The sequence below is a fragment of the Chamaea fasciata genome, unplaced genomic scaffold (genome assembly GCF_029207755.1).
Source record: "Chamaea fasciata isolate MVZ Bird 193981 ecotype frontalis unplaced genomic scaffold, bChaFas1.0.hap1 SCAF_10, whole genome shotgun sequence".
Lineage (NCBI taxonomy): Eukaryota > Metazoa > Chordata > Aves > Passeriformes > Sylviidae > Chamaea > Chamaea fasciata.
In genome coordinates, this window is record NW_027094095.1 from 31101381 (window position 1) to 31129274 (window position 27894).

A 27894-nucleotide genomic window follows, 5' to 3' on the forward strand; every position below is an offset into this window, starting at 1 on the left:
TGCCAAGGAAATCTCCCGTTTCAGCTGGAACTTGGATCTTTACAGCAGAGAATTCCAGTGAGCTGGAGCTGGAGCAACCACTTAACACCCATCAAGTGTTTAAAAGGGGCCGAGTATTTTCCACTTGCAGGAATCATTTCCTGCCTGGTTTCCCCAGTTATTTGTGCACCAGGAAATGTTTACCAAGGACAGCCTGGGTGCCAGGCCAAGGCTGGGATGGGAATTCCCAACCCTGTGGCCACAGGCAGGAAGGGCACAACCAGAGTGACTCCAATTGTTTAAATTGCAGTGAACAGCAGCAGTGTCCCCTGCGAGACCCTCTGGAATCAATCCAAAAGAAACAACAGAAGTTTGGGGGAATCTCACTCAGCTTCTAACTGGGCACAGGGGTTGGAAAAGGCTGGGAGGGCTGGGATTGTCCAACCTGGAGAGGAGAAGGCTCCAGGGAGAGTTCAGAGGGCCTGAAGGGGCTCCAGGAGAGCTAGAGAGGGACAGGGGACAAGGGACGGAGGGACAGGACAAGGGGGAAAACTGAAGGGCCCGAGAGGATGGATCCAAATTCAGGTAACACAGTTTCACCTCTACCAAGGTCTTTTCTTTCAGTGGAGTCTCTCCATTGTAGCAGATTTCCCACAGGGTTGTACCAAAACTCCATTTATCTGCAGCAATGCTGAGGTTTTTGGAATCCTCCACACACTCGGGTGCAATCCAGGGGATGCGCTCAACGCGCTCTGGGATCAAACACACGGGCGAGTGAATGTCACAGGAGGGGAAAAAACAGCTTTAAACTGAATTAATTCCTGCCTCAAATAAACTGGAGCTGCAGAATTTGCCCAGTTTCTTGGTTCTCAAATTCCTCTTTTCACAAAGATGTTCCTGTGGCTTTTACAGGCTTTTGCCTGGAGCCATCCACAAACTGAGATTCCTTCCGTCTCATCCCACTGGACACAACGTTTCGTAAGAGAAAGGAACGCTCTGAACACCCACAGTGTATCTGCAGATCCACGAAAACTGACTGTTCCTATTCCAGAGGCAGTTGTGGCTGCTCTAAATGACATTTGTCCCTTTCCCTGCACACACCTTGCCTGGACAGCACCGTGATGGGGATCCCCGGGTCGCTGAGCTTGATGAAAGGCCCATACTCAGAATCAATGCCCTCTCTGGCCAGCAGGATGTTCTTGGTGCACACATTGCCGTGCACCAAATCCTTGTCCTCCTACAGAAAAACAGGGGGAAAACAGTCAGGGGCGCTCCAGGTATCCGCACCATAGGGGAGCGCTAAAATATTCCAAGCTGAAATCCAGAATTACACCTGGGAAGAAACCGGAGGAAAAGAAGGAAAGGAGGAGTAGGGAAATAGTGGGAACAGCACTTTTCCTGGCTTGGGAAACGTGTTCCCAACCAAGCCCCAGTGCCTTTGCCAAGGTGTCTCTTACCAGGTAGCTCAGGGCACTGGCAAGTTGTTTGGCCACTTTGAACTTCCATGGGGTGGTGAGGACTTCGCTTTTCTTGTGCATGAAGAGATCCAGGGGCCCACATTCAACAAACTCCTCGACCATGATATCTACAAAGGCAGGCGCGCACAGTCAGGGCTGCAAGGAATGGTTGGGAGTCGTTTCCTTTGTGTCCCCACCTCCCAGCCCAATGGTCGGGAAACGTTTTGATTTCACCTTGCCCACGGTTTATTTCGGTGCTCAGAGTCTAGACTGAAAGGCTGAGGGGCTTCATGTGGCAGTGCCAGCCTCTGTCCCCGTCCCTGTCCCCCCGTCCCCGGACTCACTCTCCACGTCGCGGACGCAGACGCCGTGCAGGAGCACGATGTGTTTGTGGGACACCTGCCTCATCATGCTGGCTGTCTCAAAGAATGCCTGGGGGAAAGGAGAGAGAAATCACATCCAGCTGCTGCTCCTCAGCAGCATTCCAGGAGCTCAGCACGTCCCCAGTGCAAAAATAAATCAATCCCTGGCTTTAGTTGCAGAACGGGTCAGGGACGTGCCCATTCCCAGCCCATTTTCAGAAAGTCCCCCATGAGCAGCACACAAAAGGACAAAACTTGCCAAGGAAATGTCTCTGTGGCTGGGGTCCAGCACTTTGAGCAGGACTCGGATCTCTTTCTCATTCTGATATCCTTCGTTCTCGTCATCCTTGAGGCTGAGCATCCCCGAGTAAATCTGCGTTTTGGTCCCTCTCCCCAGGTGTTCTCCCTGAGACACAGCAGCAGCAGGGGTTAGTCAGACAGGAAGCAAACAAGATTCACACAAATATTTATTGCAATCTGCACTTTTTGTTCCTGTCTCTGGCTGCTCTGGTTGCAGACCGAAATTTTTCCAGTGAGAACCCAACGAGACAGAGAGTTGTTTTCGCTTCAGCGAGCTCTGAGCGTCCTCCCCACGTGAATTCCTTGGATGGGACACCTCCACCATCATCCAACAGCTTCCCCGGGATCGAACAACCCCAGACTAAACAAATGAATAAACAACAGCTGGGGCTCCCATTCACAAACTGCTGCTGAGGTGATCTTTAATGTGTTTCCAGAAGTGAGAGGAAGTAATATTTCACCGGCAGCCTTTGTTTGGGGAAGCAATTTCCTCCAATCCAACAGAGGATTCTGCCTTGGGATGTTTTTGCAGGATGCTCGGTGTAAACACGCCGAGCCAAACCCAATCTCTGTCTGCAGTGATGCAACTAAAAAAATCCCCCAATGCCTTTTGATTTCACAGGAGAAACCAAGTGCACCATTGAAGAGCTCCTTTAGCAACGTTAAATCTGATTTAAAATGTACAAAAGTGTTGAGGTTTATTTAGACGGCCGGAATAAGTAACTGCAAACATGAGGAGATTTGAAAATTTGGGGAGGTTTCAACACAGAATTCTGACTGCTCAGAGCTTTTGAATACTTCACCTTTTTTTTTTTTTTAACTGTGGAATATTGCCTTAAACATCTGCTTCTCTGATAAGTCAGGCTTTAAAAAATACACCCACAACCAGCGCAGCTCTTAAGACTCCCAAGAAATGACCTTCAAACCCCTTCTTTTCCATCAGAAGAATTCAAAATCCATTTCATTTCCATGAAATGAAAGAAATGAAAAGGCTCCTGAGCTCCTCTTTTGCCCACACGAAGCCGCGCAAACACCGCGCTTCAGCGAGCAGGGAATAAAGCTCCAAATAAAGCCAAACAAAGCTCCAGCTGAGGTTTCCTGAGGTTTGGGAGAGGCAGGAGCAGGGGGCAGGGCTGGGCTGTGTCCCCTGCGGGGCTCAGGGGCACCCCTGGGTGCCAGGGGAGCTCAGCACCCACCTGCACGATCTCCTCCTTGCGGATGCGGTGGAAGCTCAGCTGCCCCATGGGATACACTGGCTGCCACTCCTGGGCCTTCTTGGTTGCCACCAGCAAGTTGGAGATTTCTGCAAGGCAGAGGGGGAGAAAATATCCTTAAATCTGCTCAAAGGAACTGCTCTCCCCCCTTCAGAGTAACGACGTGGATGGAAATGGATTAAAATCCCCTCCCTCAAAAAAAGGAAAATTGGACTTGAGTTCTGGTCCTTTTTCAACAGAGGAATTGCCAAAGCACAGTTTCGTGTTTATATTTTAAATGCAGAGTTGTTATCAGCCAGATCAGGGCGGTATTGAGCGACTGAACTGAATTTTCTGCACAAAGATGGAAAGAGAAAAATACCTGTGTTGTACACGGTATAAAACGGAATAAAGTGTCCCCCATCCCCTCCTGCCAGCAGGGCCATCTCCTCCTCAGTGTGCAAGGGGGAGTCTCATTTCCTCTTCAACTCCTTCCAAATCCCCTCGGCTCTGGGAAACACCAACAGGGTTCCCAGGGCACTGGAATTCAGCTGGGGAACGGGGAACGAGCAGAAGGAACAGACTCAAAAATCCAGTGCTTGCTCCCCACGGCTGCAGGAGAGATGCAGAGGTTTTGCAGATGAATTCTGCCTCCCAGGCATTACTTATCAGGAGAGGATGGATTGGGATGTGTGTGGCCATCCGGGATTTCTCCTGCTGTGAGCAGAACCCGGGGCCAAATCATCATCTGCGATTCTGGAATCACCAGGAATAACCCCACCGTGCCAAACTGCTTTAGTCCCCTGAACTTCCCGGTGAATATTTGGGATTAAATACTCAAAAAGAAGGAAAAAAACCCACCAGGGAACAGCCAGAACAGGGACCATGCACTGAATCCCGCTGGAAATAAAGCCAGGGAGAAGCTGATCGGGGCAATGACCTCCCTGACCCTTTTTATTTTCTTTTATCCCAAATCCAACCGTCCAAACGGACCCGAAACGTCAAACGCGCTCCAGAGCGTGAGCGCCGTTCTTTGTGCAGCGTGTGAGAAGCTCAGGGACTCTCCCAAAGCCTCGGAGCAGCAGGTGATTGATGCGGCTCGGTTATTCCCCAGCTTCTGACAGGAAACCATTATCAGCTCAGCACAATCAGCCCACTGTGCTTCCTCTCTCACACCGAGCTCAGCTGCAAGGCTGCGCGAGTTCATCGCGCGCAGCTCCGCGGAGTGCTGCCCTGGCCCAACAACTGCCCCTTTGTCCTTCGCAGATGATTTCCTGCCCCCAGGCTCTTCAGGACAGCAGTTGGGATCAAAACCCTTCCCTGCTGCCTGCTGCAGATGGGTTATTAAACACCAGCTCACAAGGAGAGCACACACAGCAGGTTCCAACCCTCTTCTCCCCTCCTCAAACCTGCCCGCAGCACCTGTTTCGCTTGTGACAAAACCCCAGAGAATGAAAAAGCTTTAAACCTCTTTTTTTTTTTTTTTTAAACCTCTTTTTTTTTTTATCCTTCACAGCAGGAACAGCACTAAAATCACACCCAAAAAAGCCTCCCGTGCCTGGAGTTTGCTCCTTTGCAACAAGAAAACCCTGCAAGGCCAGGCTACCTCTGGGTCTGGGCTGGCAGCACCTCTTGAGGGTGAAGCTGATGTTGTCTGTCCTGAGGATTTGTCCCTTCAGGTGATCCATGAGGTCTTTCAGGGATTCAAAGGATTTGTTGGAGCCATGGAGGAAGTATCCCCCTTTCTTCACCTCGATCTGGAAGTTCTTGTAGGGGCCTGAGTTGTTCGTCACCTGGGGTTGGAGGGAAGAGGCAGCAAAGGGAGTCACTGGAGGGAAAGGATTGTGTGTAAAGCCACCAAAGCTTCCCAAAACCTTGGCATCACACGTAGGAACAGCTCATGCCCTGCTCCTAAGTCAAGGTCCTCTAATCAAACTGCAACAAAGCAGAAGAAAACCCTAAAATTCCTGGAATTTTCACTCCCAGGAAGGCTCAAAGGGAAGAGCAGCGACACAAAGATGCAATCACCCCACAAGCCCAAATTATGGCTTTTTCTTTTTTTTTTTTTTTTTTAGAGCCTGAGCAAATGCAGTTCTGCCTCTTCTGGAGGAATTTTCTCTTCCTTTGGTCAAGAATTGCAGCATCTGGGGCAGGGTTTCAAAATCTCAAGTTAAACCCAGCAGAACTCCCTTTCCCAGCCCGGAGTGTTCAATGAGATTTCAGGCTGGTGTTTGGGATCTTCCAGTTTCACTCAGAGGTGCTGGGGAAGGGCTGAACTTCTGAACTTCCCCATCTCCAGAGCTCCCAGGGCCAGCTTTGGGTCACCTCTCCCTTCCCTCTTTTCCAAGACAAAATTCCTTTCTTTTTTCACTGTTCAAAGAGAGAGCTGAGCATCTTTTTTGGGTTTTTTCTGGAAATATCTACAGGAGATAAAGCCAGTATCAAATATCCCTTCCTGACTCACAGTCACCAATTCCATGACCATTTTTTCCTCAAAGAAGGATCTATGCTATTATTATTCATCATTAATTATTTGTTATTTATCATCTATTATTTATTCTCATTCTTGTGTGAACATTTTAAATATTCTCCCAAACCACCAAGTGAGCCGCAGGCTTCCAGCTGAGGCTGGTGTGGGAATAAAATCCATCCAGGGAATTAAATCCACGCCCAAAAAAGACTCCAGGGAAGCTGAACCATGCTCAAGGCAAGGTGAAGTGACAAATTCCCTGTGTCACGAGTTTCAGATGCTTCATTTTTATTTATCCTGTTCCTGCACAGTTTGATTGGGAGGAATGGAGCTGTTCTGGATCTAATTAATCCCATTTGGAAAGGGCTGTGGGGAAAAAAAAAAACAACCCAAAAACCCAATTCCCTCCCCAGAGGACAAAAACACATCCCCAGAGATTCCGGGGAGCAGATTCCTGCTGGGAATGCCCGGCTGATGGTACCTCTGAGCCTTCCAAACACGTCACAGTCATCAGGATGTGGTTGAAGTTGGTGCAGCTCCACCTCAGCACGTACATGCCCACCTCGTTCCCCTCCTGCCTCAGCTTGTTGATGGCATACTCCGTGCTGCAAGGGAACGGACAGTGAGCAAAAACAACAAGGGAGCAGCCAAAAATCTGGTTTTGGGAGGGAACACGAGAGCGAACACCTCTGTTTGGGGTGCAGCAGCAACTTAGAAACATTTGTGTTGTTATTAAAATAGGATTTAAGGGTGCGTTGCTCGCGTTGGGCTGCACGGAGCAGGGGAGGAAGGATTTATCAAAGGGAATTCCGCATCCAGCACTGTGCAGGTGAACTCCTGGATTTCTACAGTTTGCAGTTTAAACAGAAAGGGAAAAGCCACAAAAGTGGGTGGAGAGGAGAGAATTCCTTCAGGTGTTTAAAAACCCAGGGCTTTGTAGATCCAGCCTGGGCTGAGTGTAGAGACACTTCCATTCTCTACCTAAAATATTCCTTGAGTTTAAAAACTCCAACTCTGAGTTTAAAAACTCCAACTCTTTGAGTTTAAAAACTCCAGCTCTGAGTTTAAAAACTCCAACCCCTTGAGTTTAAAAACTCCATCTCCTCGAGTTTAAAAACCCAAACTCCTCGAGTTTAAAAACTCCAACTCTTTGAGTTTAAAAACTCCAACTCCGCGAGTTTAAAAACTCCAACTCCTCGAGTTTAAAAACTCCAACTCTTTGAGTTTAAAAACTCCAAGTCTTTGAGTTTAAAAACTCCAACTCCTGGAGTTTAAAAACTCCAACTCCTCGAGTTTAAAAACCCAAGGCTTTGTTGATCCACCCAAGGAGTCCTGAGTAAAGACACTTCCACTCTCTACCTAAAATATTCCCTTGTGTCCATGGAGAAAACTCTTGGAACACTCTTTTAGTGCAGAAACACCGAGTTTATACATGAGTAAGGAAACACTAAATTTTTTTTTTTTTCCCTTTAACAAATTCTTTTTCCAACCTTTTGGCAACCACCGCCCACCCAAACCCCGCATTCCCTCAGTGGGGAATTATCAAAATAAAAGGAATTCTCAGGGAAAAAAAACTCCTCAAAAAGCAGAACTGACTGACCAGATGGGCCCGTGGCAGCCGTTTTTGATGTTGTGCTGGATGAGGGGAGGAGCCACGTCCGTGCACAGGTAGTGGTGGGCGTCTGCTGTGAGCCTGAAGTAGCCGTCGACCAGAGAGGTGAAGGACAGCGCTTCAGCGTGGGAGCTCAGCTTCAGTTCCTGCCACAAAACACAGGGAAGGCTCGGTCAGATGGCTGGAATGCCTTCAGTTTTATCTTCCATGTATCTCAGGTTGTGCGGTGCCCAGGGGTGCAGCTCCGAGCTCACAGTCAGTGTCACAGAGCAGGGACACAAAACAAATCCTTCTCCTGCTGCACACCGAGGACAACTCTCAGCCCCAACAGCACAAACAAGGGTGGGCTGGAGGGAGGGACAAGGAGGATGGGACCTCACAGCCTGGAGCTGGAATTGGACAATTAAACCCCCACATGCAAATGGACCAGAACTTATCAAAGTGTGAGACCTCGTGACCATTTATCCATTTTGTGCCCATTCTGTGTCCATTTTGTGCCCATTCTGTGCCCATTTTGGGTCCATTCTGTGCCCATTTTGGGTCCACCTTGGGTGCAGCCCTGGCCAGGCTCCTGTCCTGCCCAAGGTGAACCCTAAAGGCCTGTTAATAAAAATCTGTTTTATTCTCCAGCTCTGTCCAGTCTCTGTTCCAGCTCAGCCTTCCCAAGGCATCGGAATATCCCTGCAATGTTGGCATTAACGAGCCAGGAATACTCAGCCATTTCTGGCTACAGGATGTTGGGATTTAGTGGCCATTCCCTGTCCTGGCAGGACACTCAGCTCTCCACTGTCACAAATTCTGTAACTCCTCGTGGGATTTGTGAGGGAAAACTCGGTGCCAGTGAGGACACAACAGCACTCCCCCACTTTTAGCACCACTTTTGCTCTGCCCAGTGTCAAGGGCAGCGCTTTTTGTCTTATTTACACCCAAAATGTCCCTCAAGGACTGTTGCAATGCATCATAGGAAGTGTTCCTGTATTAGGAAAGAGTTTGAGCTTCACCCCTGGAACTTTTAGGGAAGAAGCAGCAGGAACTTCCATGCTCTGCTCACCGTAATCAGCCCAGTGCCAGGACAAAGGCACCTGTTGGGTCCTTGAGCTGCTCCTCAAGAATTGGAGCTGTTTTCTCTTGGGCAGCAAGCCAAAAATTCCTCCTAGATCATTAAATGCTCAAGAGAGAACACGGAGATTGTCTATTTTCAGGGTGTCTTAGCAGATGCAAGGGACCTCCCTGCACCGTGCACAGCTTTTGTTCTTTTATTCCGTGTAGTTTGTTATTTTCTTCTTTGATTAAAACCTTTTTGCTTTTTCCAAACACCTCCGATCATGCCATTTTGCTGATTTTTCTTCAGCCATTGCTGAGAGGTTGCTGGCAGATCTCAGAGTGTGATGAACCCTTGTGGGGCCAAAAATATTCTGGGCCCACCAGAAACTCATCAAAGGACGTTGTCACCTTCTGGCCACCCCCGCCCTGGCTCCCCATGGAAGGGAAATGCGTCGGAACCTTGGATATTGAGAATTCCAGGTTTTCTGTGCTGACAGGCTCTGACCCCCAAGCAAACTCTGCATTGACCTGAGACGTGGAAAAGGCTCCAAAATTGAGTGCCAGCTCTGGGATTGTGGGTGCGGGGTTTGGATAGAAGTGTGTGATAGCACAGGGGGGAAAACACAGAGGTTAAGGGTTTAGAATATAATAAAATATATAAAGAAAGATGGAGGTTTTAGGGCAGAGGCTGAGTCCTTCTTTTTCACCTTCTCCTCCATGGGTCTGGGTGGGATTTTGTAATTGGATAGAAAAATCCTCATTGCGGGCAAGGGGTGGTTGGTTATTGGGTTAAAAGTCAAAATAATTTAAGTCAAAATAATTTAGGTGTCACCTCACAGTTGGGACAATTTGTGCTTAAAATACCTTGTACAGAGACAGAGACGGAGCCACTTTTCACTTTGTTAGCCAGAACTCACAACCCGTGAGACTGTAACACAGACAAGAATTAATGAACATCTGAGTCCGAACACGAAAACGCCATCTCCTGAGCATTCATCCTAATTATCCATAATTATATTATGAATAATTATATTCTTAACAACTATTAATAATTTCATCTACCAGAGGGCAAGTCGATAAAAACCCCAGAGAAGCGATCCACCCAGGGAACTGAGTGCACGCTCAAGGGAAGGTAAGTGACAAAATCCGCGCAATGAGTTGAAAACGCTTGCCCTTCCCCACGTTCCCGCAGGGCTCTCACCATCCTTTTGTTGTCCTGCTTGTTGATGCTGACTGTGGAGTCCCTGATGACAATGTGGGTGATTTCAGGGAAATAGGAGAAATTGTTCCACATCTCCCGAAGTTTGTGTTTCTCTTCCTCCTTTTTGGTTTTGCCGTCGGATTTTTTCTTCTTCTCTTTCTCTGTCTGCACCGGCTGCGAACGGGATAAAAGCTTTGGTGAAAACATGTTTAGCACAGTGGTTTTACTCTAAAGCAACAATCCATTCTAGAACGGGAATATAAATTAATTATTCATTAATTAGAATGATATAATAGTTATTATGTAAATTATAACATTATTATAAATGAGAGAACAATATAAAATATAGAATATAATGTATTGTAATACATCTACCCTATACAAAATTTCATTCAAAATAATAATATAAATTATTTATTAATTGGAATTCTAGAATAGTTATATAAATTATGGCATTATTATAAAGTATAGAATAATAATATAAAATATAGAATATTGTACTGTATAGAATATAGATATTGTATAAAATATTGTATAAAATATAGAATATTGTATAGAATAAATGTATTGCAATACATTTATTCTATACCAAAACTTCATTCTAGAACAGTAATATAAATTAATTATTTATTAGCTAGAATTATAGAATAAAACTGTAATACAAATTATAAAATTTATATAAGTTACAGAATATTAATATAAAATATAGAATATAATGTATCGTAAGACATATACTCTATATCAAAATTCCATTCTAGAACAGTACTATGAATTAATTCTTTATTAGTTAGAATTGTAATATTAATTATAACATTAATACAAATTATGGAATAATATCAAATACAGAATATAATGTATTGCAATACATATACTCTATACCAAAAACTCGTTCTAGAACAGTACTATAAGTTAATTCTTTATTAGTTAGAATTATATAATAATTACAATACAAATGATAAAATTCATAGAAATTATAGGACAACAATATAAAATATAGAATATAATATATTGTAATAGTTACTCTATACCAAAATTCAATTCTAGAATGGCAATAGAAATTAATTATTTATTAGTTAGAATTATAGAACAGAATCATAATATGAATTATAAAACTAATATAAATCATAGAATATAATGCATTCAAATACATGGAATAAATCTATTTAATTCTGGAATGTTTTTCACAGTGTCTGTAATTTTCCTGGTAAAAGGGCTGCCCGCAGAGGTCGTCCAGTGTCCATTCCTGGAATTTTTCAAGGTAAAATTCCTGAGCCTGCTCTGGTCTCAAAGCCAAGCCTAAAAAAGGGGTTGGGCTGGAACTTCCTGAGCTCCTTCCAACCTGGCTAATGCTGTGATCCTATAAAAGCCCCTCCACTAAAAAGCCGCTCTGCAGTGTCTGAAGACCACAACCACCTTCTAACAGCTGTTATGTCCCTAAAAGCAATCCTTTAATTCCCGTTTATCAAGGGGGCTACTTACACTCGGCTTGAGCCTCCACTGAATCCCGTTGTTCCCTGTCACCATCACTTCGTACTTCTCGCTGTCTCCGCAATTGAATTTACCGACCTCGTTCTCGGCAGAGATCAGCAGGAACGACGTCTCGAAAATCTCTGCCCCGTAATATTTGGTCAGGACCTCCATGGTGGATAAATATTTCACCTTCAGGTCCCGCGGGGAGACGCTGTTGTTGCAGACGGTTTTGTTGTTGAACTCCTTCAGGAAGTGCTTGAAGACGTTGTTGATCCGGATCCTGGTCAAGAAATTCCTCTGCCTGATGGTCTTGTTGAGAGTCTCAGGGATGTAATGTTTGTAACTGGAAGGGAAAAAAAAAAAAACAAAACCAACAAACCAGGATTCAGTTTGTCCTGGGAGAGCAGCAGAGGCAGCAGGGAGAAAGGGATGGATGCCAGCTCACCTGATGTCCTTGGGCAGCTCGGGCAGCTTCACGTTTTTCTTGATGGCATCGTGGGAGATGGCCAGGACTGCCATGCCCAGACACTCGTTCTCGATCTCGTGGACCTCCTGGTCGTTCTTGGGATCACGGATGGGTGCCAGGCCCTTCACCAGGTCGTACTGGCCCTGAACAGAACAAAAAACCAAAAAAATATCCCAAATTACCCATTTGGTCTTTCCCAGAGTTTGTCCCTGAGCCAGGAGTTCATCCCAGGACACTTGGGCAAGGAGAAGCTGGAATGTCCTCCCCTCAGCTCACCAAAAATTCACTTTTTTTAAAAATTAACTACAGAAATCGCCACCCCTGACCCTTTTCAGTACCTTCAGTATTTATTTTCTGGTCCACAAAACCAACTTTGTGCCTCTGTTTTATCTCTACCCCATGAATCTCATGGATTCATCTCTAAGCCAAGTCTTGCTGTGGGGCAGCCTGGAAAGGGTTTGGTTATCAAAGAGCAAAGACATTTCTGTGCCTTTAATGTTTCCCTGGAATTCTCTTTCCTTGTGGTTTCCCAACTAAACAAGGATTTGCTGGAGCAGCTCCAAGTTGTGTCTTTTTCTGAAAGGCAAACTCCTATTTCCCAGTGTGACAACCCTGCAGGAATTCTCCTCAGAGTCAACAGAAAATGAGATTTCCCCAGTGCAAATTCAATTTGTTCTTTCTCCAACCCGAATTTTCCCTTTTTTTTTTTTTTTGGTGAAACCTGACAGCTTCTGGTTTGAAAAATCCTTTGGAAGGCACAAGAGGAGAGCAAAACAGCAGCAAGGTTATCAATCCTTATCACCACGGGGTTATCAGTAAATGTTTATCAATCTTTTAGCACCACCCAGTAAAAAAACACTCATTAAAAGGACCCAGCCCTGCCAGATTTCCCTCTGCTGCTGCTCCTCTCCAGCCACAGAATGTCCCAGCCCTGTGGAAATGTCCCACAAAAGTTGACTGACAGCGTTTATAAACACAAATAATTCAGAATATAAATAATTAATGATTATTATAAATCATTTAGAATAAAATATCTATAAAAATAAACCCCTTTTTGGACTGGGAGAGTTTCTTTACACCTCCTTCATGTAGCAAATCCTCTCCTCTCCACCAGGCAGCAGCACCAAGAAAAACCTCTGCAGCACTAACAGGATACACAATGTGTATTTTAGGAGCTTAAAAAGAGGAACAAAAGAATCCTGTTGGAGCCCTGGGCACTGGGAATTCCAGACTCTCTGTGCTGACAGGCTCTGACCCCCAAGCAAACTCTGCATTGGACCTGAGGCCGTGGAAAAGGCTCCCAAAATTGAGTGACAGCTCTGGGATTGTGGGTGCGGGGTTTGGATAGAAGTGTGTGATAGCACAGGGGGGAAAACACAGAGTTTAAGGGTTTAGAATATAATAAAATATATAAAGAAAGATGGAGGTTTTAGGGGGAGGCTGAGTCCTGCTTCTTCACCTTCTCCTTCATGGGTCTGGGTGGTGTTTTGTAACTGGGTAGAAAAATCCACATTGCGGGCCAGGGGTGGTTGGTTATTGGGTTAAAAGTAAAAATAATTCAGGCGTCATTTCATAATTGGACAATTCATCCTTAAAAGACCTTGTGACGGGATAGAGAGGGCTCCATTTTCACCCTGTTAGCCAGAACTCGCAGCTTGTGAGATTGTACTGTAGATAAGAAGGAACAAACATCTGAGTCCACACGTGAACTCCGTCCCTCGAGCATTTCATCCCGGCTCTAACAGAAGAAAATAGGATCAGAAACCCCACAGAATCCCAGAGTTTTGATGGGAATTCAGCATCAGAGACGATTCCAACCTGTGCAAAGATGTATTCCAGGGAATTGGCATCGAGGATGGGGGTTCCCTCTGGGGCCAGCTTCTTGTCATAGGCCTTGGCCTTCCTCGGGGAGTGTCTCCACACCGAGGGCTCGCTCTCGCTCGTCCCGTGCCAGTTGGTGAAATAGTACCTGGCAAAAAAAAAAAAAAAACAACAACAGTCAAGAAACTTCAAAAACTTCTTCGGGAAAAGCCTCCGTGTCCACAAGATAAATTGGGCTTTGAAAAGCAAAGCAGTCCAAAGCAAAAATCGGTCAAACTTCTGCCTTAAGGTGGAGTGGTCCAACATTCCAAGCACATTCCTGGCCTCAGGAACTGGGGGGAAATGATAAAATTATCACGTATTATTTGATTTTTTTTCCATTTTTTGTTAGAGAGATGGAGCACCTCTCCTGTGAGGAAAGATTGAGAGAATTGGGATTGTTCACCTGGAGAGGAGAAGCTCCAGGGAGAGCTCCGAGCCCCTGGCAGGGCCTGAAGGGGCTCCAGGAGAGCTGCACAGGGACTGGGGACAAGGGATGCAGGGACAGGACACAGGGAATGGATCCCAGAGGGCAGGGCTGGACGGGAGATTGGGAATTCCTGGCTGGGCTGGAATTCCCAGATTTGCTGTGGCTGCCCCTGGATGTGCCCAAGGCCAGGTTGGACAGGGCTTGGAGCAGCCTGGGATGGTGGAAATGTCCCTGGGATGGGATTTAAGGTCCCTCCCAGTCCAAGCCGGTCTGGGATTGACATTTCTAAAGCCCCAGATCTGCAGTGGTCGAGGCTGGAGTGTCTCAGCCTCAGTGCAGAGTCAGGATCTCCAGCAAAATAAAATCAGTATTTTTAGTTCAGCTCCTCTTAGGCAGGAACTCCAACCCAAAACTTTGCCAAAAACTCCTGACAAGAACCAGAAGATCCTCAAGAACTCCTTGGGCTGAAGGCTTAAGAGCAGAGCAAAGCAAATCCTTCTGAAATCCAAAGGAAATGACTTTGCTTCCCTGCTCTCCTGCAGAAGAGGAGTCAGAATTAATAACTCCAAATCTTTTGTTATTTCCTGAAAATAATTACGGGCAAGGTATTGTGCATTGTTTGTGATGGAGAATTTGCTCCTTTTCCTAATTAACTGCTCTGATTAAGACAACACTGAGGAGTTCCAAAAACACTTGGAGCCCCATTGTTTGAGGGAGGAGTAAATAAAGGAGAATATTCTCCTTGGAAAGCTCCATGGATTCGTGGGATGGATTTTTTTGGTGTTTCACTCCCAGGACAGGAACAGGTGCACAGATTTCCCCTGGGAAGGGAATTGTGTCCCTGAGCTCCAGGAGCAGGACCCAGCCCTCCCTCCGAGCATTTCCAGGAGCTGGAAAAGGGAACTGGGTGGGTTTAGGTTTCAGCCTGGCCAGGGAGTGCTGGAAATGCTGTTCTCACTCAGCTCCTGCTTTCCAGAGCTTCCAGGAAATTATCCCAGAATGGATCTGGAGGATCATCTGCTTCCAAAATCCCTCCAGAAGTGAACTGGATCTGTTTTCCACACCAAAAAAACCCCAACCCAGTTATGGAGGAATTCAGTTCTCCTCCTCTGGGAGCCAGTGACTCCAGGATATTACAAAACCCTGGGGTTTCTCATGCTGGAGACTATTTTTATTTAAAGTCAAAATTTAAAAAGAACTGGAGGCCAAGTGTGAAAATCTCAGGGTGCTCCCAAAGTTTCTGCGAAAAGCCCTTTTAGAACATCACCAAAAGTGCAGCAGCATCTGGCACTGATTTAGGGGAGAGGAGGAGGAGGAGGAGTTCACACAGGGAACAAAAAGCTCTCGGCACCTGGAGAGAAGTCAAAGCCCTAAAACCTCCTCAACCCGGTCACATCATTCATTTCAGAGATGCAATTAAACAGGCCTAAAACCTGTCAATGTGATCAAAAATACAGATTATTTCATTCCTGAATGATCAGGTGCAGTTCATCCACTGCTCTATTAAAACAGCCCAGACCATCTTTTTCCTTTTCCAGGGGAATTCTGCCTCTGGCAGAGCCCAGAACACAACCAAAGTCATTTAGGGATCAGCTTCATAACCCAAAACCCACGAGAGAAAGAAATGAAATGAAGCAAAACACCACCAGGACGTGAATGTATTCCTGGGAAAATGGGAACCTTTGGATTTTAGTGCTTAATTCTTCCCGAAATCCATCTGAAATTACTTAAAATCCATATTTTTTGGCCCAGAGTTTGTCGGTTTTCGTTGGTGGAGTACAAGGGACAAAACAGATTTCCCTGCCAAATTTCAAATCCCAACCCCAAAGCTGAAAAGAATAATAAATAATTTTTTTAAAAAAATTAAAAACAAATAATAAACCAGCAGAACTTTTATTTATGGAAAGCAGGGGGTTTTCCACAGCTTCACTCTACAAAAAAAAAGTACAACAGGAAAAAAAAAAAAACAAACAACAGAAAATAAAGCTCAGCAAAAATTAATTTTGTTCCTAATTATTTTCAGGAAATAACGAAAGAATTGCAGTCATTAATTATCTTAAATCACCTTTCTGGGTTACGAAAGACCAAAAATTATTTTTAAGAGGAGCTGTTTAGGCAATTTTAAGGGAGGTTCCTCCCATCATCCACCCAGAGTAGAAACACCAACACCCAACACAGCAAAAACTGGTTTTAGGAGAACTAGAAGTTCTTAATTAATTAAATTTAAAAGGTTTTAATTAATTAGAAATTCTTCAGAATGAAAAGGATTAAATCCCCACAGCTCCACTTTAAATGTCACCTTTTTTTTTTTTTTTTTTAAACTGAGAAAACCAGAGAATTTCAGGCTCAGGGGAAATTCCCCAGGTTCACATTACACCAGAAATTTTTATTACTCAGGGTGTTGTTCCTCTGGTTGATCTCAGGGCACCCAAAGCTCTGTAAAAACCCTTTGGAGTCCCTCAGTTCTGAGATTTTGGGGGGTGTTTATCTGCCCAACCTCATCAAACTGGGGAAATCTGAGATCAGCCAGGGTTAAGGCATTAATCACACTAATTAAAGAAAAAAGAAAACCCTCCAGCTTCCTCTTCCTCCTCCAAAAATGGGAATCATCATTACTTGAAAAGCAAAGCTCAATTATTTTTCCTCGCAGCATTTCACCCAACAATAACAATTCCAGTCTGGAATCCAAGTGGAAACACCTCCAGCTCAAAAAACCACATTGCAGAGCCCTCTCTTCGCACTCCCTGCCCCCCAACCTGCCCCAGAGTGGGGGAATATTATTTGCAAGGTTATTTTCTTACAGCTGTCCCTTGAAGAATCAAAAAATCTGTGAACTTCCTGAAGTTTCTGGATTAACTCTTCCTGCAAGTTAAGTTGATTTCATATATTTTTCTTCTATGTGGAGCACTTGAAGCTCATATTGATTACACGAAAAGTCAGACTAATAATAATAATAATAATAATTATTATTATTATTATTATTATTATTATTGTTATTATTTTAATGATAATGATGATAATAATAATAATTAGTAGCAGTAGTAGTAGTATTATTGGCAGAATTAGATTTCTAACAAACCCTACAAGGATGAAAGCTTTCCTTGCTCAGCAGCTGCCAGAATTCCTGCCCTCATTCCCACTGGATGAGGCTGGAGCTCCATCTCGGCCTCAAATTCCATGGGCTGGAATTCCCACCTGGAATTCCCTGAGCCAAAGGTCCTGGGAATATCCTGGATAGTGATTTTTCCCATGTTTTCCCACCGATCCCTTGCAGTCTCCAGGAGAATTCCAAAAGCAAGAGCCTGCTGCTGTTTCCTTTAAAGAGCAAAATTCCCACTGACGTCAGTGGGAAGTGGAACCCTCCAAATGGAAATTCATCCAATAAAAATCGGTTTGGAGGCAATTTTCCAGTTAACTTGGACCTTGTTCACTCCCAGCTTTGTGAAAATGACTTCTCGTGGTTTTTCACCGTTTTTTTTTTTCCAGGTTAAATCCCCAAGACGCAAAGACATCAGGAGATACTCGAAGCTCCTGCTGCTCCTCTCTCCTCTAAGCTGTGCAAAGCAAGCTCCTCCTTTAGGTTTTGCTTCCTTGCTTCCTCAGGGAGCTGAGGAATGACTAAACAAATCTCATTTTCCCCTTACCTCATGCGATAGTGGAGCCTGAAGGATGATTTTTCCTCCACCTTGAAGACCTGGTTTGGCGCATACCAGAGCTTTTTGTTCTCGTCGTACAGGGCAAAGAGGTTGTGGCACAGAGGGGACACAGCTGGCACAAAAAAAAAAAGAAATTACACAAATGGGTGAATGACGAGCCTCCCGTGCACATCCACACCCCGAAACACAAAGGCACAAAGCAAATATTGGATCATGGAAAGGAAACTGATACTGGGATTAGCTGGAAACAAGGATTAGGGAGGAAAGGTTGAGGTGGAGTTGTCACCTTGCTTCAACCCGTGGGGTTTGGGGGTGGATTAAAGGGATGTTTCTGGTGTTCAAGTGATTCTCAAATCCTGATTTTGCCCAAGGAAATTATTTAAAACCTTCATTTCGTCCAGGTCACAGAAATGGGAGTTTTACCAAAGCCGCAGCTTTGTTCTCAGCTTTATTTTATTAATAAATTCAACGCCCAGAGCTGAAACGGGGCTTTAGCAAACAAGCAGAAAGCTTCGGTCACCCCACAGAGGGGCTTCCAGCTAAGAACAGACTTTGATAACAATGGGCTGATCGGCTTTCACTTTGCATTTACTCCACCCCAGATCTGTCTGAATCCTTTGTTCCAGTTCTGGGAGCAGCTGCACCATCTGTGGGCTCAGCAGCTCCTGCACACCAACACGAATAAAGGTGTGCAACACCCCTCACTCGGCTTAAATCTCTAAAAAAACCCCAACATCAGCACTCATTTGATGAGGTTTGCCCTGCAGATTGGCAGAATTTCACCCCTTCCCACGGAAGAGGAGCAGCCAGGGGAAGGGGATTACAAGAATCCAGGTGACGCGGGCCAAGAGAACATTTGAGAGCTGCAGGAAAACTCCTGCCCAGTTCCCCTGCTCACAGCCCGTAACATTCGGTGCTCCGTGGGGAAAGAACCTCAGAAGTGTAAATATACAAAAGCCCACTGGGTTGTGAGATCAAACAGAGATTAAATCCACTTTTTTTTTCTTTTCTTTCCCTGAGGAATTACAGGTGTTTGGCACACGAGGTACAAGCAGCTTTGTGGGGATTTATTGGGACAGGGCGGCTCTTCCTCTGGCTGACACACAGGGGATGCCTCACTTTGGGTGCTGCCAGCCCCCTGAGAGCTGAAATAAATCCAAATACTCACAACACTTCTGGGCGGCCTCGATGCACAGCTCCTCCGAGGTGAACTCGCCGCTGGGGTAATAAATGGGGGCTTTGTCCTGCAGGTAGAAGAGGATTTCCAGCCCTTGGTGTTGAGCTTCCAGGTTGAGCTCATTCTTCTTTGCGCTCCTCATTTTTGCACAGAAAGCCATGGCTTTGCAGTCTTCTTTTACGTTGAGATACTGGGAGTGGAGGGGAAAAGAGCAAAAAGGGGAAGGTGAGGGGGAGTTGGGATTATCAGGACACAAATCCATCACTGCTGGCTGTGAGGAGCCAGGCACCACAATCCTCAAAACCCTCAGGTGGGGGATTTATTCAAAAGCAACCAGGTGAAAAGGGGGGAAAAAAGAAAAAAAAAAAAAAAAAGAAGTGTCAGTGATTATTCTGGTTCTGGGAACTCTGCTCCCTTCTCTTCTGGTGGCTCCACAGCTTTTCTCAAAGGTTTCTCCCCTCACTGCAGAGCATAATTAATTTTCCCACCCTTCAGCACCTAACTGGCTGGAAAACAACACTTGAGCCTGAGCGATTTAAACAGCTCATTTTATGGTTCCTTCTTTAAAAAAAAAAAAAAGTCAGCTGCTATTTTTACAAAATTCTTCTGGTTGTTTTCTCCCCTCTCACCCTTCGTGTTTGAAACCCCTGATGCTTTGTGAGTCACGACGTATTTTATGAGATTTATTGGCATTTATTTTTTTATGAATGCTCCCCTGTCTCCCCCAGAGGAAAGGGTAGCACTGAGTAGGTTCAGTGCAAGAGCTTTTCGATTGCCAAGGATGCACAACAGGGCGGCTCTGACTCAAAAGAAAATTGCATTTTTATACCCAGTGCTTAAATAGAAAGAGCAGAAAGTTATTTGAGTAATTTGGGTTCTTTGTCCCATGTTTTTCTAAGCTTTAGCTCAATCAACAACAAAAGCCCAATTCACCAATTTCGTAGTTTATGAAATTAATCCTCCCACCAAAAAAAAACCACCACAAATTAAAAATGAAGCCCCAAAGCCCAAACACACCTGCATTTATGTGCCTGTGGGATCCTCGACACAACTGAAATGGGTCTTCACTCTCCCCAGGAGAAGCTTCACTCTGACTGGGAAAAAAAAAAAAAAAGGCAAAAATTAACATAATCAGGAATGGCTTTGTACAGTTTGAGGCACAAAGGAAATGCTCAGGCTGATCAAATTCCACCTGCAGTCCCAGGGAACCTTTATTGTAACTGAGATCTGGATGTGGTCCCAGCCAAAGCCAGTCCCAGGAACCCCCCAGGAGTTTGGGCACGTCCCCTGATCCCTCCTGACACTTTGGGGCCACTACAAAAAAACCAAAAAACCAAAAAAAACCCAACAAACCCAAAGCCTTGGTTATCCCCCGGATTTCTTTTCTCCCCCTGTTTTCACTTTGGGATTGTTCTCATCGCAAGGCTCAGCTGGGACCCCTCAGGAACATCTTCCCTCCTCGCATTTCTCATCAGACGCCAATTCCAATTCTCCCCCCGCTCTCTGTTGCTCCTTCCCCTCCCAGACTATCACTTCAAACGTGTCCAAACCGGACCTGACAGCGCCGCTGCTTTGGGGAACCTCACCCATCACTCATCTGGAGGCCGAAAGATTCCTCCAGCCCTCCTTTCTCCCTCCTCCCCCAGCTCGGCCAAAACGTGTTTCAACCATGTCTGTGTTTATTATTTTTGCCAGCGTGAGCGCCTTAATGTGACCTAGCAGGCTTGCAGCAAATATTGCTTTAAAAGCCTGAGGCTTTTAAAAAGTCAGACAGGGAAAAGTCGAGACAGAGCCACACAACTTCCCTGGTGCTTGGGAAGAGCCCAGCAAACGTGATCCTATCTGCAGGACAAAAAAGAAAAAGATACTGAAGAGCCTGGCACAGATTCCCAATTAAATTGCATTTCCCTGCTATCACTGCCACTTGAAGGCTAAATTTGAGTTTCCAGACACATTCCTCTGGCAATAGTATGGGGAAGAAGTTAACTGAGAGCGTGATTTTTGGGAAGCGCAGACAAGCCAGGAATTATTTCTGCACAGCACCATAAAAGCGAAATGCAAAAGGTGAAACATGAAATCATTAAAACCACCCCCTTCTAAATTACACATGACTGAAGCTCAATATTTTTTAATGTCTGTGTGGGCCTGATGTAAAAAAAAAAAAAAAAAAAAAAAAGCTCGTCCAGATGTTTTAAAATGTGCGGGGGAATATAAAACCACGGCCTTGGACAGATCCATAAATCAAACCTCTCGTTCTTCAGCAGGGCTTTGCTTTGGTTAAAAGCTCCTGCTCTCGGTTTTAGTCACAGCAATTCCCAGAATCCTAAAAAAACCTTTAAGTGCTGCTTCATTTACAAAACCTTCTGGGGATGAACCGACCAAGCCAACGTCCAAGCTCGGATTTATTATTTCCTAATGCCTTTCCCAGACATTCTCATTGTCAGGGATTCGCCTTGGAAAAATGCATCTTCATCTTCCCAAAAAAGTCTCCTTTGAGCCCGACAAATTCCTGCCCTCTCTGGGCATCCTTCACCCCTGAGATGTGAAAGGGGATTTTGATCCTTTGCCACCGTCTCACCAATTGTCATTTGTGGATTTTCTGGTCTCTGCTCCAAGGATGACAGGGATGTGCTCAGTCCCTGCTGATGGACAGGACAGAATCTGCTTTTTTTTTTTTTTTCAGGCATCATTTCATTTCAATTTCTGTTTCTCCCAGCGGGAACAGCTCTTTGCGATGCACCTTCCAAAGTATTTTTGGGAATGCAGGATTCAGGCTCTTCTTGAGATCCCACTGCCCCAAGCCAAAGCTTTTCCTGCTGATTTGAAATCCTGACCCAGGTACACACCCACGGTTGGTCAAGGGAAGCCAGGTCAGGTATTTTTTTTTATTTCCTCACACACACACAGAGCCCTCAAAAACTTCTGGGATCAGAAAGAATTATGAAATACGAGGAGGGAAGTCTAAAAGTGAGTCGTTCAAAATAAATTTGGCTAGTAAACTATTAAGATAATTGGGAGAGAATAATATTTGGTAAATTATTATTATTATTATTATTGTGCACAAATTATTGTTACGCACAACAGGGCAGCTCTGACTCAAAAGAAAATTGCATTTTGTACCCAGTGAGAATCAAGTCAAGTTCCTGACTGTGATTCGCTACATTTGAAGCCCAGCATTTTTAAGGAAAAGCCCAAATGTACAACGGTATTTTTGTTTGTTAAACAAAACCCTTTCGGCTCGTGCACGCCTCGAAAAACGGAGGAAAGGCAGCTGCAGAAATTCAATCTTTTTGAACCTCCGTGCAAATCCTCCTCGAACCAGGAGGAGGCTGCTCCAGCACCACCACATTCCACCATAAAAACCAGGATCCTGCGAACCAAATGCAAAGATGGAAGGCGCATTGCAGGGGGGCAAAAGTCCCTAAAATAAGCCCACAGGAAAATCCCAGAGAAAATCTGACCCACCCAAAACTCACTCCGAAGCTCCGTTTGCAAGCTCTTCCTCTTTTTTTGCCCTCTCAGCCGATTTACTTCCAGGTTTCTCAACTTCTTAGAGACTCCCTGAAAATTTAGATACGTGAGCACGTGCTGTTCGCTCTCCACCGAACGTACATTCCACTTGTTCGATCCACTGTTGTGTTTGTTTTACGCTTTGAATTCGGAGTGATCCAGAATTAGCAATCCCCCCCTTGGGTTTTTCCGTGGAATCCACGCTGCGATACGACTGAGCCACGCCGTGACACGGCGGTTGAAAACAGGGCCGGGAGGGGCGCAGAATGGAAATTTTCACCAAAAGTGGCCGATGCTCAGCGAAGTTCTCAAGGGCTGAAAAGCAGCCGGCTTCATCAGTGCCGTGCTAATATTAACAGCGATTAAATATTTCCGTTTTTAGCTCAGGAAACCAACTCCTGGTGTGTTCTCTGTGCCACCCCATCCCCTGCTGCAGCCTGAGAACTGACCCTGCTCGTTTCCTCTGCCTTTCCAAGGCGCTTGCAGACGTTTCTCTGGATTTCATGATGTCTCACTGACGTGGGAAGAAGTTTCTCAGCCCTCTCAGGGAGCTGGGTGGTAATTTGCCACCTTTATTGCCCTGCCTGTAACGGCTGGGGCAGATGCAAGAGCACAAAGACACAAAATCTTTTTTTTTTTTTTGTATTACTTGCTCTTTCCAGCTTGATTTTCCTTTGGATGCAGAGTGGGCTGCTATAACGACCAACTTCTCCAAGTCTGGTTTGGGTTGGAAGCGACTTTTAAAGGTCACAACCCCTCTGCAGTGAGCAGGGGCATCTTCAACTGAGTTTTTAGAGCTTATAAACGTCTGCTTACTTCTCTTTCATTCCCGATTTCTGGCATAACAGCTTGAAATGATCCAGCTCTCGGGGTTTACAACCAATTATTTGATCCCTGTACAGTCAACCCCGAGCACTTCTCCGCTCAACCAGGATCAATCTCCTCGGAGGGAAAGGTTTCAAGCCTCAAAGAAGGCATCGTGGAAACCTTCCACCAACAACCTGATCTGTCTGTAATTAGTTTTTCCTCACAGTTATCTAAAAAAAAAAAAAAACCACCCAGCTTTATTGCTCTGATGCTGCCGGGGCTGAAAGGGGCATTCCAGTTTTTAAAGCGATTTGCACGGACAATTTGTTTTTATTCCTGCCTGGGGCACGGCATTAACGACGCTTTTCCTTCCTTGATGTTCTCCTCTCTCATCCCCCAGCCCGAGGCAGTTTGGAGATGGAAGATGGGATGGGAATTCTCTGGAAAAGAGCCACGTCACCTTCCCAGCAGCGGAGAAGAACTTCAGGAAGCGCGGCCTCTTCCCGGTGGCACCGCGCTCGTTTCAGGCGTTTCCTGAGGAGCGTTTCTGCGCGTTTGTGGAAAAACTCCCAGGGAAATCAGTCCCCCTGGCAAAACTCCTCGGGGTTTCTCGCAGGAGAAAGTGTTAAGGAGGTTGTGCAGAGCTTGTTCCTGCGGGCTGATGTGGCAGGGACCCTCGGCAGGTCACTGGGGCAGGATGCGGCAGCGCTCCGGAAAAGTGTTACAACTTCCATGGAAGCGAATTTCATGGGAATGAGGCACGGAGAGCCAGGAGGGGTCACACACACCAACAGCTCCAGAGCTTCAGCACCGGGGAGGAGCTGAATGCAGGGAACAGCTGTGCCTTTTCCAAGAGAGGAGAACACGCCGCGGTCACGGCGCACATCCACCAGAACGGGAGGAATGAAGAGGAGCGCGGGCTGGAAGAAAACCCATCCCTACACGTGCCATTTCTCCGCTGAGAGCAGGCCAACATCATCACACGGCCGACCCTGCGTGGACACGGGGCCAGGGCAGGGCTGGAGCAGCTTCCCTATGCAGGAAAAGCCACCAGGAAGGAGCGGAAGCAGTCTCATGGCTCACACCTTCCACGTGAAGGTCTGGAACCGGAGAATCCCTCCCGTCTTTAAGCAGGCAGGAGTGAGAGTGGCCACTTCATGCTGTTCTCCTGAGCCTTAAAATCTCAGTGATCCCACCATGCTGAAACGATGAATGAAGAAACCTCTGGGGACTCCTTATGCCTCCACAGATATCTCTCAGGGCTCCAAGTTCTCCCAGAAGCCAGGTTTGATAAGGCAGAGTCCATCCCACCTCACCTTATTCATTTAACAGAATCCTGGCGCCTGTGCCACTGGGTAACTCCTTAGATCATTCCAAAGGAAGCCCAACAACCACCCCCATGACCCACTGGCGCTCCTCAACAAGGGAATCCCACATTTCAGCAGTTTTTAAGGAAAAAACGTGGATTTATTACGACAGCACCCGGATTTCCGCCGGTGCCTTGGACCCTCGGTGTGAAATAAAGCAAACCAAGAGAGCAGCTGAGGTCTGCCAGAGCCAGGACCGGTGAGAAACGTTCTCCTTCTGCAAAGGAGAAATGAAATGAGGTGCTGACTAACCCGGGGAGTCAGTGGCAGCTCTGGCAATGCCCATGGGATAAAGTTAAACAACACTTAATATGAGTAAATTTCGGCAAAAGGAATCTCGAGTTGCATGAAGTTAATAAAATTTACATGTAATAGAACTGGCAACGCCCAGCTCGGCCACATCCCACCCTCACAGAGAGCCGGGAGCAGCTCCTCCAAACCCCACCCAGCAGGTGAACTCCTCGCAGGCTTTGCTTTCAGAGGGTGTGAAATGGGGCTGGGCGTGCACAGCTGCCGCAAAGGTCCCCACAAACCACCCGTGGTCACGTCCCTCCTGCTCAGCCCTGCGGCCGCTTCCTGGAGAGCAGCTCCACATGTTCCTCCTGACCCTCCTCGTTTCCACGTCTCGGCACGAAATGGAGACTCTCGTCCCCTTCTTCCCTAAGAGCGCGCTGGGAGCAAAAAACTCCTCACCCCCTACAACACCTCCAGCACAAACCCACGGATTTGGGGTCGGAAGGGACCTTAAAGATCATCCCATTGCTACCACCGCCGGCCACCACACGCACGGAGGTCACCTGGCCTCAGAGAAGGAACCAGAAACCAGGGAGGGTTTGCAGCAGCGGAATTTCCATTGAACAGAGGAAGAAAATTCCTTTAGGACAGAGGAGGAATGGAATTCCTTTAGTCCAGCACCATCCTGAGCCGCCCAGAAGCTCAGGACCTCCCAGCTCTTCCCAGGGAGCAGGAATTCCTTAGGGGAAGGACCAACCCCAACTTGCCCTGAGGAGAACAAACTGAAATAACGGCCCATCTCACACTCAGCCTGGTTTCAAAATAAATGTCACCCCCCCACTGCCATTTCGATCCCTTCCCAAGGCCCTAAAGGTTTTCTGACGACGTGGCCAACACTGTGAGCACCTGAACCCCCCAGACGTGGCAGTCACGTGCTTCCTGCGGCGGCTTTGCACTTTGGTGAGACTTTGTTCACGGTTTGCATTTTTCTTTTTCTGTTGTGTTTATTTGGGGGTTTTTTGGGTTTTTTTTTTTTTTTTTCTGTTGTTTTTTATTTAATGTGGTGAGGAGACACTGTTAAAGTTCGCTCCGAAGGGCTCGCAATTTAAAACGAGGCCCAAACAAAACTTCACCATTTTTATTCACCTGTTAAGAGCAAACCGTAAAACAAAAAGATCCCCTAACCAAGAAACACTCCTGCCATAACAGAGCTGAAAACCATGAAAATTCCATAATAAACTTGGGATTTACTGCTGATATCAAGAGAAATTTGATCTTCAGAACCCCTCTCGGTGCTCTCTGCCCCTCTTTTATTAAGTTAAAATGCTGTATTTAGTCCCAAAGGTGCACAAGGTCCTGTCAGGCTCGATGGAAAGTGGACGATATGGACTTTTCCAACCCTAAAAATTCCCAAGTGGAGCTGTTGGGCTGCACTGGTTTGGTACGCATAGAAAAAAAAAAATGTTTTCAGTTTAGAAAAGTGGGTGCAGAGCGAGCAGCTCAAGCACTCCACGGTAAAAACCAGACAACCCAAGGGAGGATCAAATGCCACCGAGACATAATTTTTAATACAAGTGGGAAATACAGTTATTTATTGCCCATCTGTTGGGATAAACACGGCCAGGAATTCCTTTTCATTATAAAGGCATCACCAGAGAACAGCTGTATCCATGGCTGGCTGTAAAGACATTTATCCCCCTTAGTCAGAGGAAGGAAATGGGACAAGTTAATGGAGTTGTCTGAGGCAAAATGAGGTTTGCAAGCCCTCTGACAGAGAAGGGATCTTTTATCTGCATCCCAACTCACCCCTTTAAACCGCAGATTCAAATCTGGATCAGTGAACTCTCCCCCAGGACGTGCTTCGGTTTGTTTGCAATTGCTTTTATATTTTCAGGCTCTAATGAATCCTGGTATTGCCTGCTCTGAATTCTCATATTGCCGCCTTCAGAAAAAGGAGCTAAGCCCTAAATACTGCCTGGAAAGACGACAAAGGAATGATGTGGTTCACATCTCCCCCTAAATCGTTCTTCTCCGATCCCAACTGCAACAAAGATTGGGGGGAAAAAAACCCCACCAAAACACTTTTAATTTCTCCCAGCTGAAGGCTCCTTTCTTCCCAAAATTCAAGGCCAAGGAAACTGGCAGAAAACACTTGAAGCAGAAGAAGGCAATCAGCGAGAGCCGAACGAAGCCTTTAGAAAGTTGTCTCGGTAAACAACCCGAGCTCTGCCAAAAGCCGGGATCCCTCGGTGCCCTAAAGCAGAACTCTGGGACGCTGAAGACACTTTCCCCAAGCTTCTCCTTCAGAACACGAACAGCCAGCTGCTGCAGAGTCCAAGCCTTATCTAAGAGCTGCCGTCTGCCTCAGCCAGAGGAACACCCAGTTATTTGCGTGCTATCAGTTCTATCTCCCGAGACAAGCGAATTCCGCGGCCGAGCGCGGCCGGCTGCGCCACCAGCGGCAGGCGGGAACCTGTCAATCCAGTCCTGCCCTCCAGCACCGTGCCCTAACAAACTCCGGCGCCACGCATCATGGCAGAGTTTGTTTTCTCAGCCACGCCGAGTTCTACCTGTGGTTTTCAGCCGTGTATTTTCGCTGGCTGGTTTAAGAGCTCTGCAGGGGCTGCTACAATCCAGAGTTTGCTGTCAACCGTGAGCCCAGGATCAGCCCGGCAAGCAAGCCAAATATTTACCCTCCACTCGTTCAATCTCTTGGACAAACACGCTCACTCTTTCTAACGAACTGGCTAGAGAGGAGTGAATTTCACAGGTTCGCATCTGGGGGTTGTGTCAACAGCGGTCCAAAGGTGGTGAGACAGGTGAACGGCTTCAGCGTGCAATGATGTTTTCCTTTCCTCGGGGAGTCGTGCCGCGTCGTGGAATTGAGAATTTGTCCTCCTGTCACTGAGGGTTTGGCCCCAGAATGCCCAAAGCTGCCTCTGCCACACGTCACACAGATGTCACCCCAACAGCAATTCCAGCCTGGCACCGACGACTTTCCTGCCCTAGAAAGCCTCACACCTCGTCCAGGTTAGCACTCCAAATAAACTCCTTTATCCCGTTCTGGTGGGGCTGAATCAGCTGGTGTTTATTTGCAATTCACTCAGTTCTCTCTTTTTAGAAAACATTTGCTTGTGTCATTTCTGCAGCGGCCGCCTGGTAACTCCAGGCGTTCTTTAATCCCAGATTCGTCATCCTGTGAGTCTTCTACCATGCAGGAAAGGTGAAAAGAACCCCAACTTTAAACATAAACTCTACATTTCAGAATTCAAAGTCAAAAATTGTGAGAGGAACGTGAA

The 27894-nt window shown here is 46.2% G+C and overlaps 1 protein-coding gene across 1 annotated transcript in view; it reads right to left on the minus strand.

The window, feature by feature from the left end:
• Nucleotides 1-27894, minus strand: part of JAK1 (Janus kinase 1) — a 49826-nt gene that overhangs the window by 5381 nt on the left and 16551 nt on the right. The window contains exons 2-17 of the mRNA XM_066192984.1: nucleotides 19695-19771; nucleotides 18669-18867; nucleotides 17489-17612; nucleotides 13373-13523; nucleotides 11534-11697; nucleotides 11098-11431; nucleotides 9619-9792; nucleotides 7362-7519; nucleotides 6243-6366; nucleotides 4898-5084; nucleotides 3295-3401; nucleotides 2058-2204; nucleotides 1781-1868; nucleotides 1437-1564; nucleotides 1081-1216; nucleotides 580-731 (exon numbers count right to left, since the gene is read on the minus strand). Coding sequence (XP_066049081.1) covers nucleotides 580-731; nucleotides 1081-1216; nucleotides 1437-1564; nucleotides 1781-1868; nucleotides 2058-2204; nucleotides 3295-3401; nucleotides 4898-5084; nucleotides 6243-6366; nucleotides 7362-7519; nucleotides 9619-9792; nucleotides 11098-11431; nucleotides 11534-11697; nucleotides 13373-13523; nucleotides 17489-17612; nucleotides 18669-18867; nucleotides 19695-19700 — 2379 coding nt within the window. The 5' untranslated portion in view covers nucleotides 19701-19771. The remainder of the gene's footprint in view (nucleotides 1-579; nucleotides 732-1080; nucleotides 1217-1436; nucleotides 1565-1780; nucleotides 1869-2057; nucleotides 2205-3294; nucleotides 3402-4897; nucleotides 5085-6242; nucleotides 6367-7361; nucleotides 7520-9618; nucleotides 9793-11097; nucleotides 11432-11533; nucleotides 11698-13372; nucleotides 13524-17488; nucleotides 17613-18668; nucleotides 18868-19694; nucleotides 19772-27894) is intronic.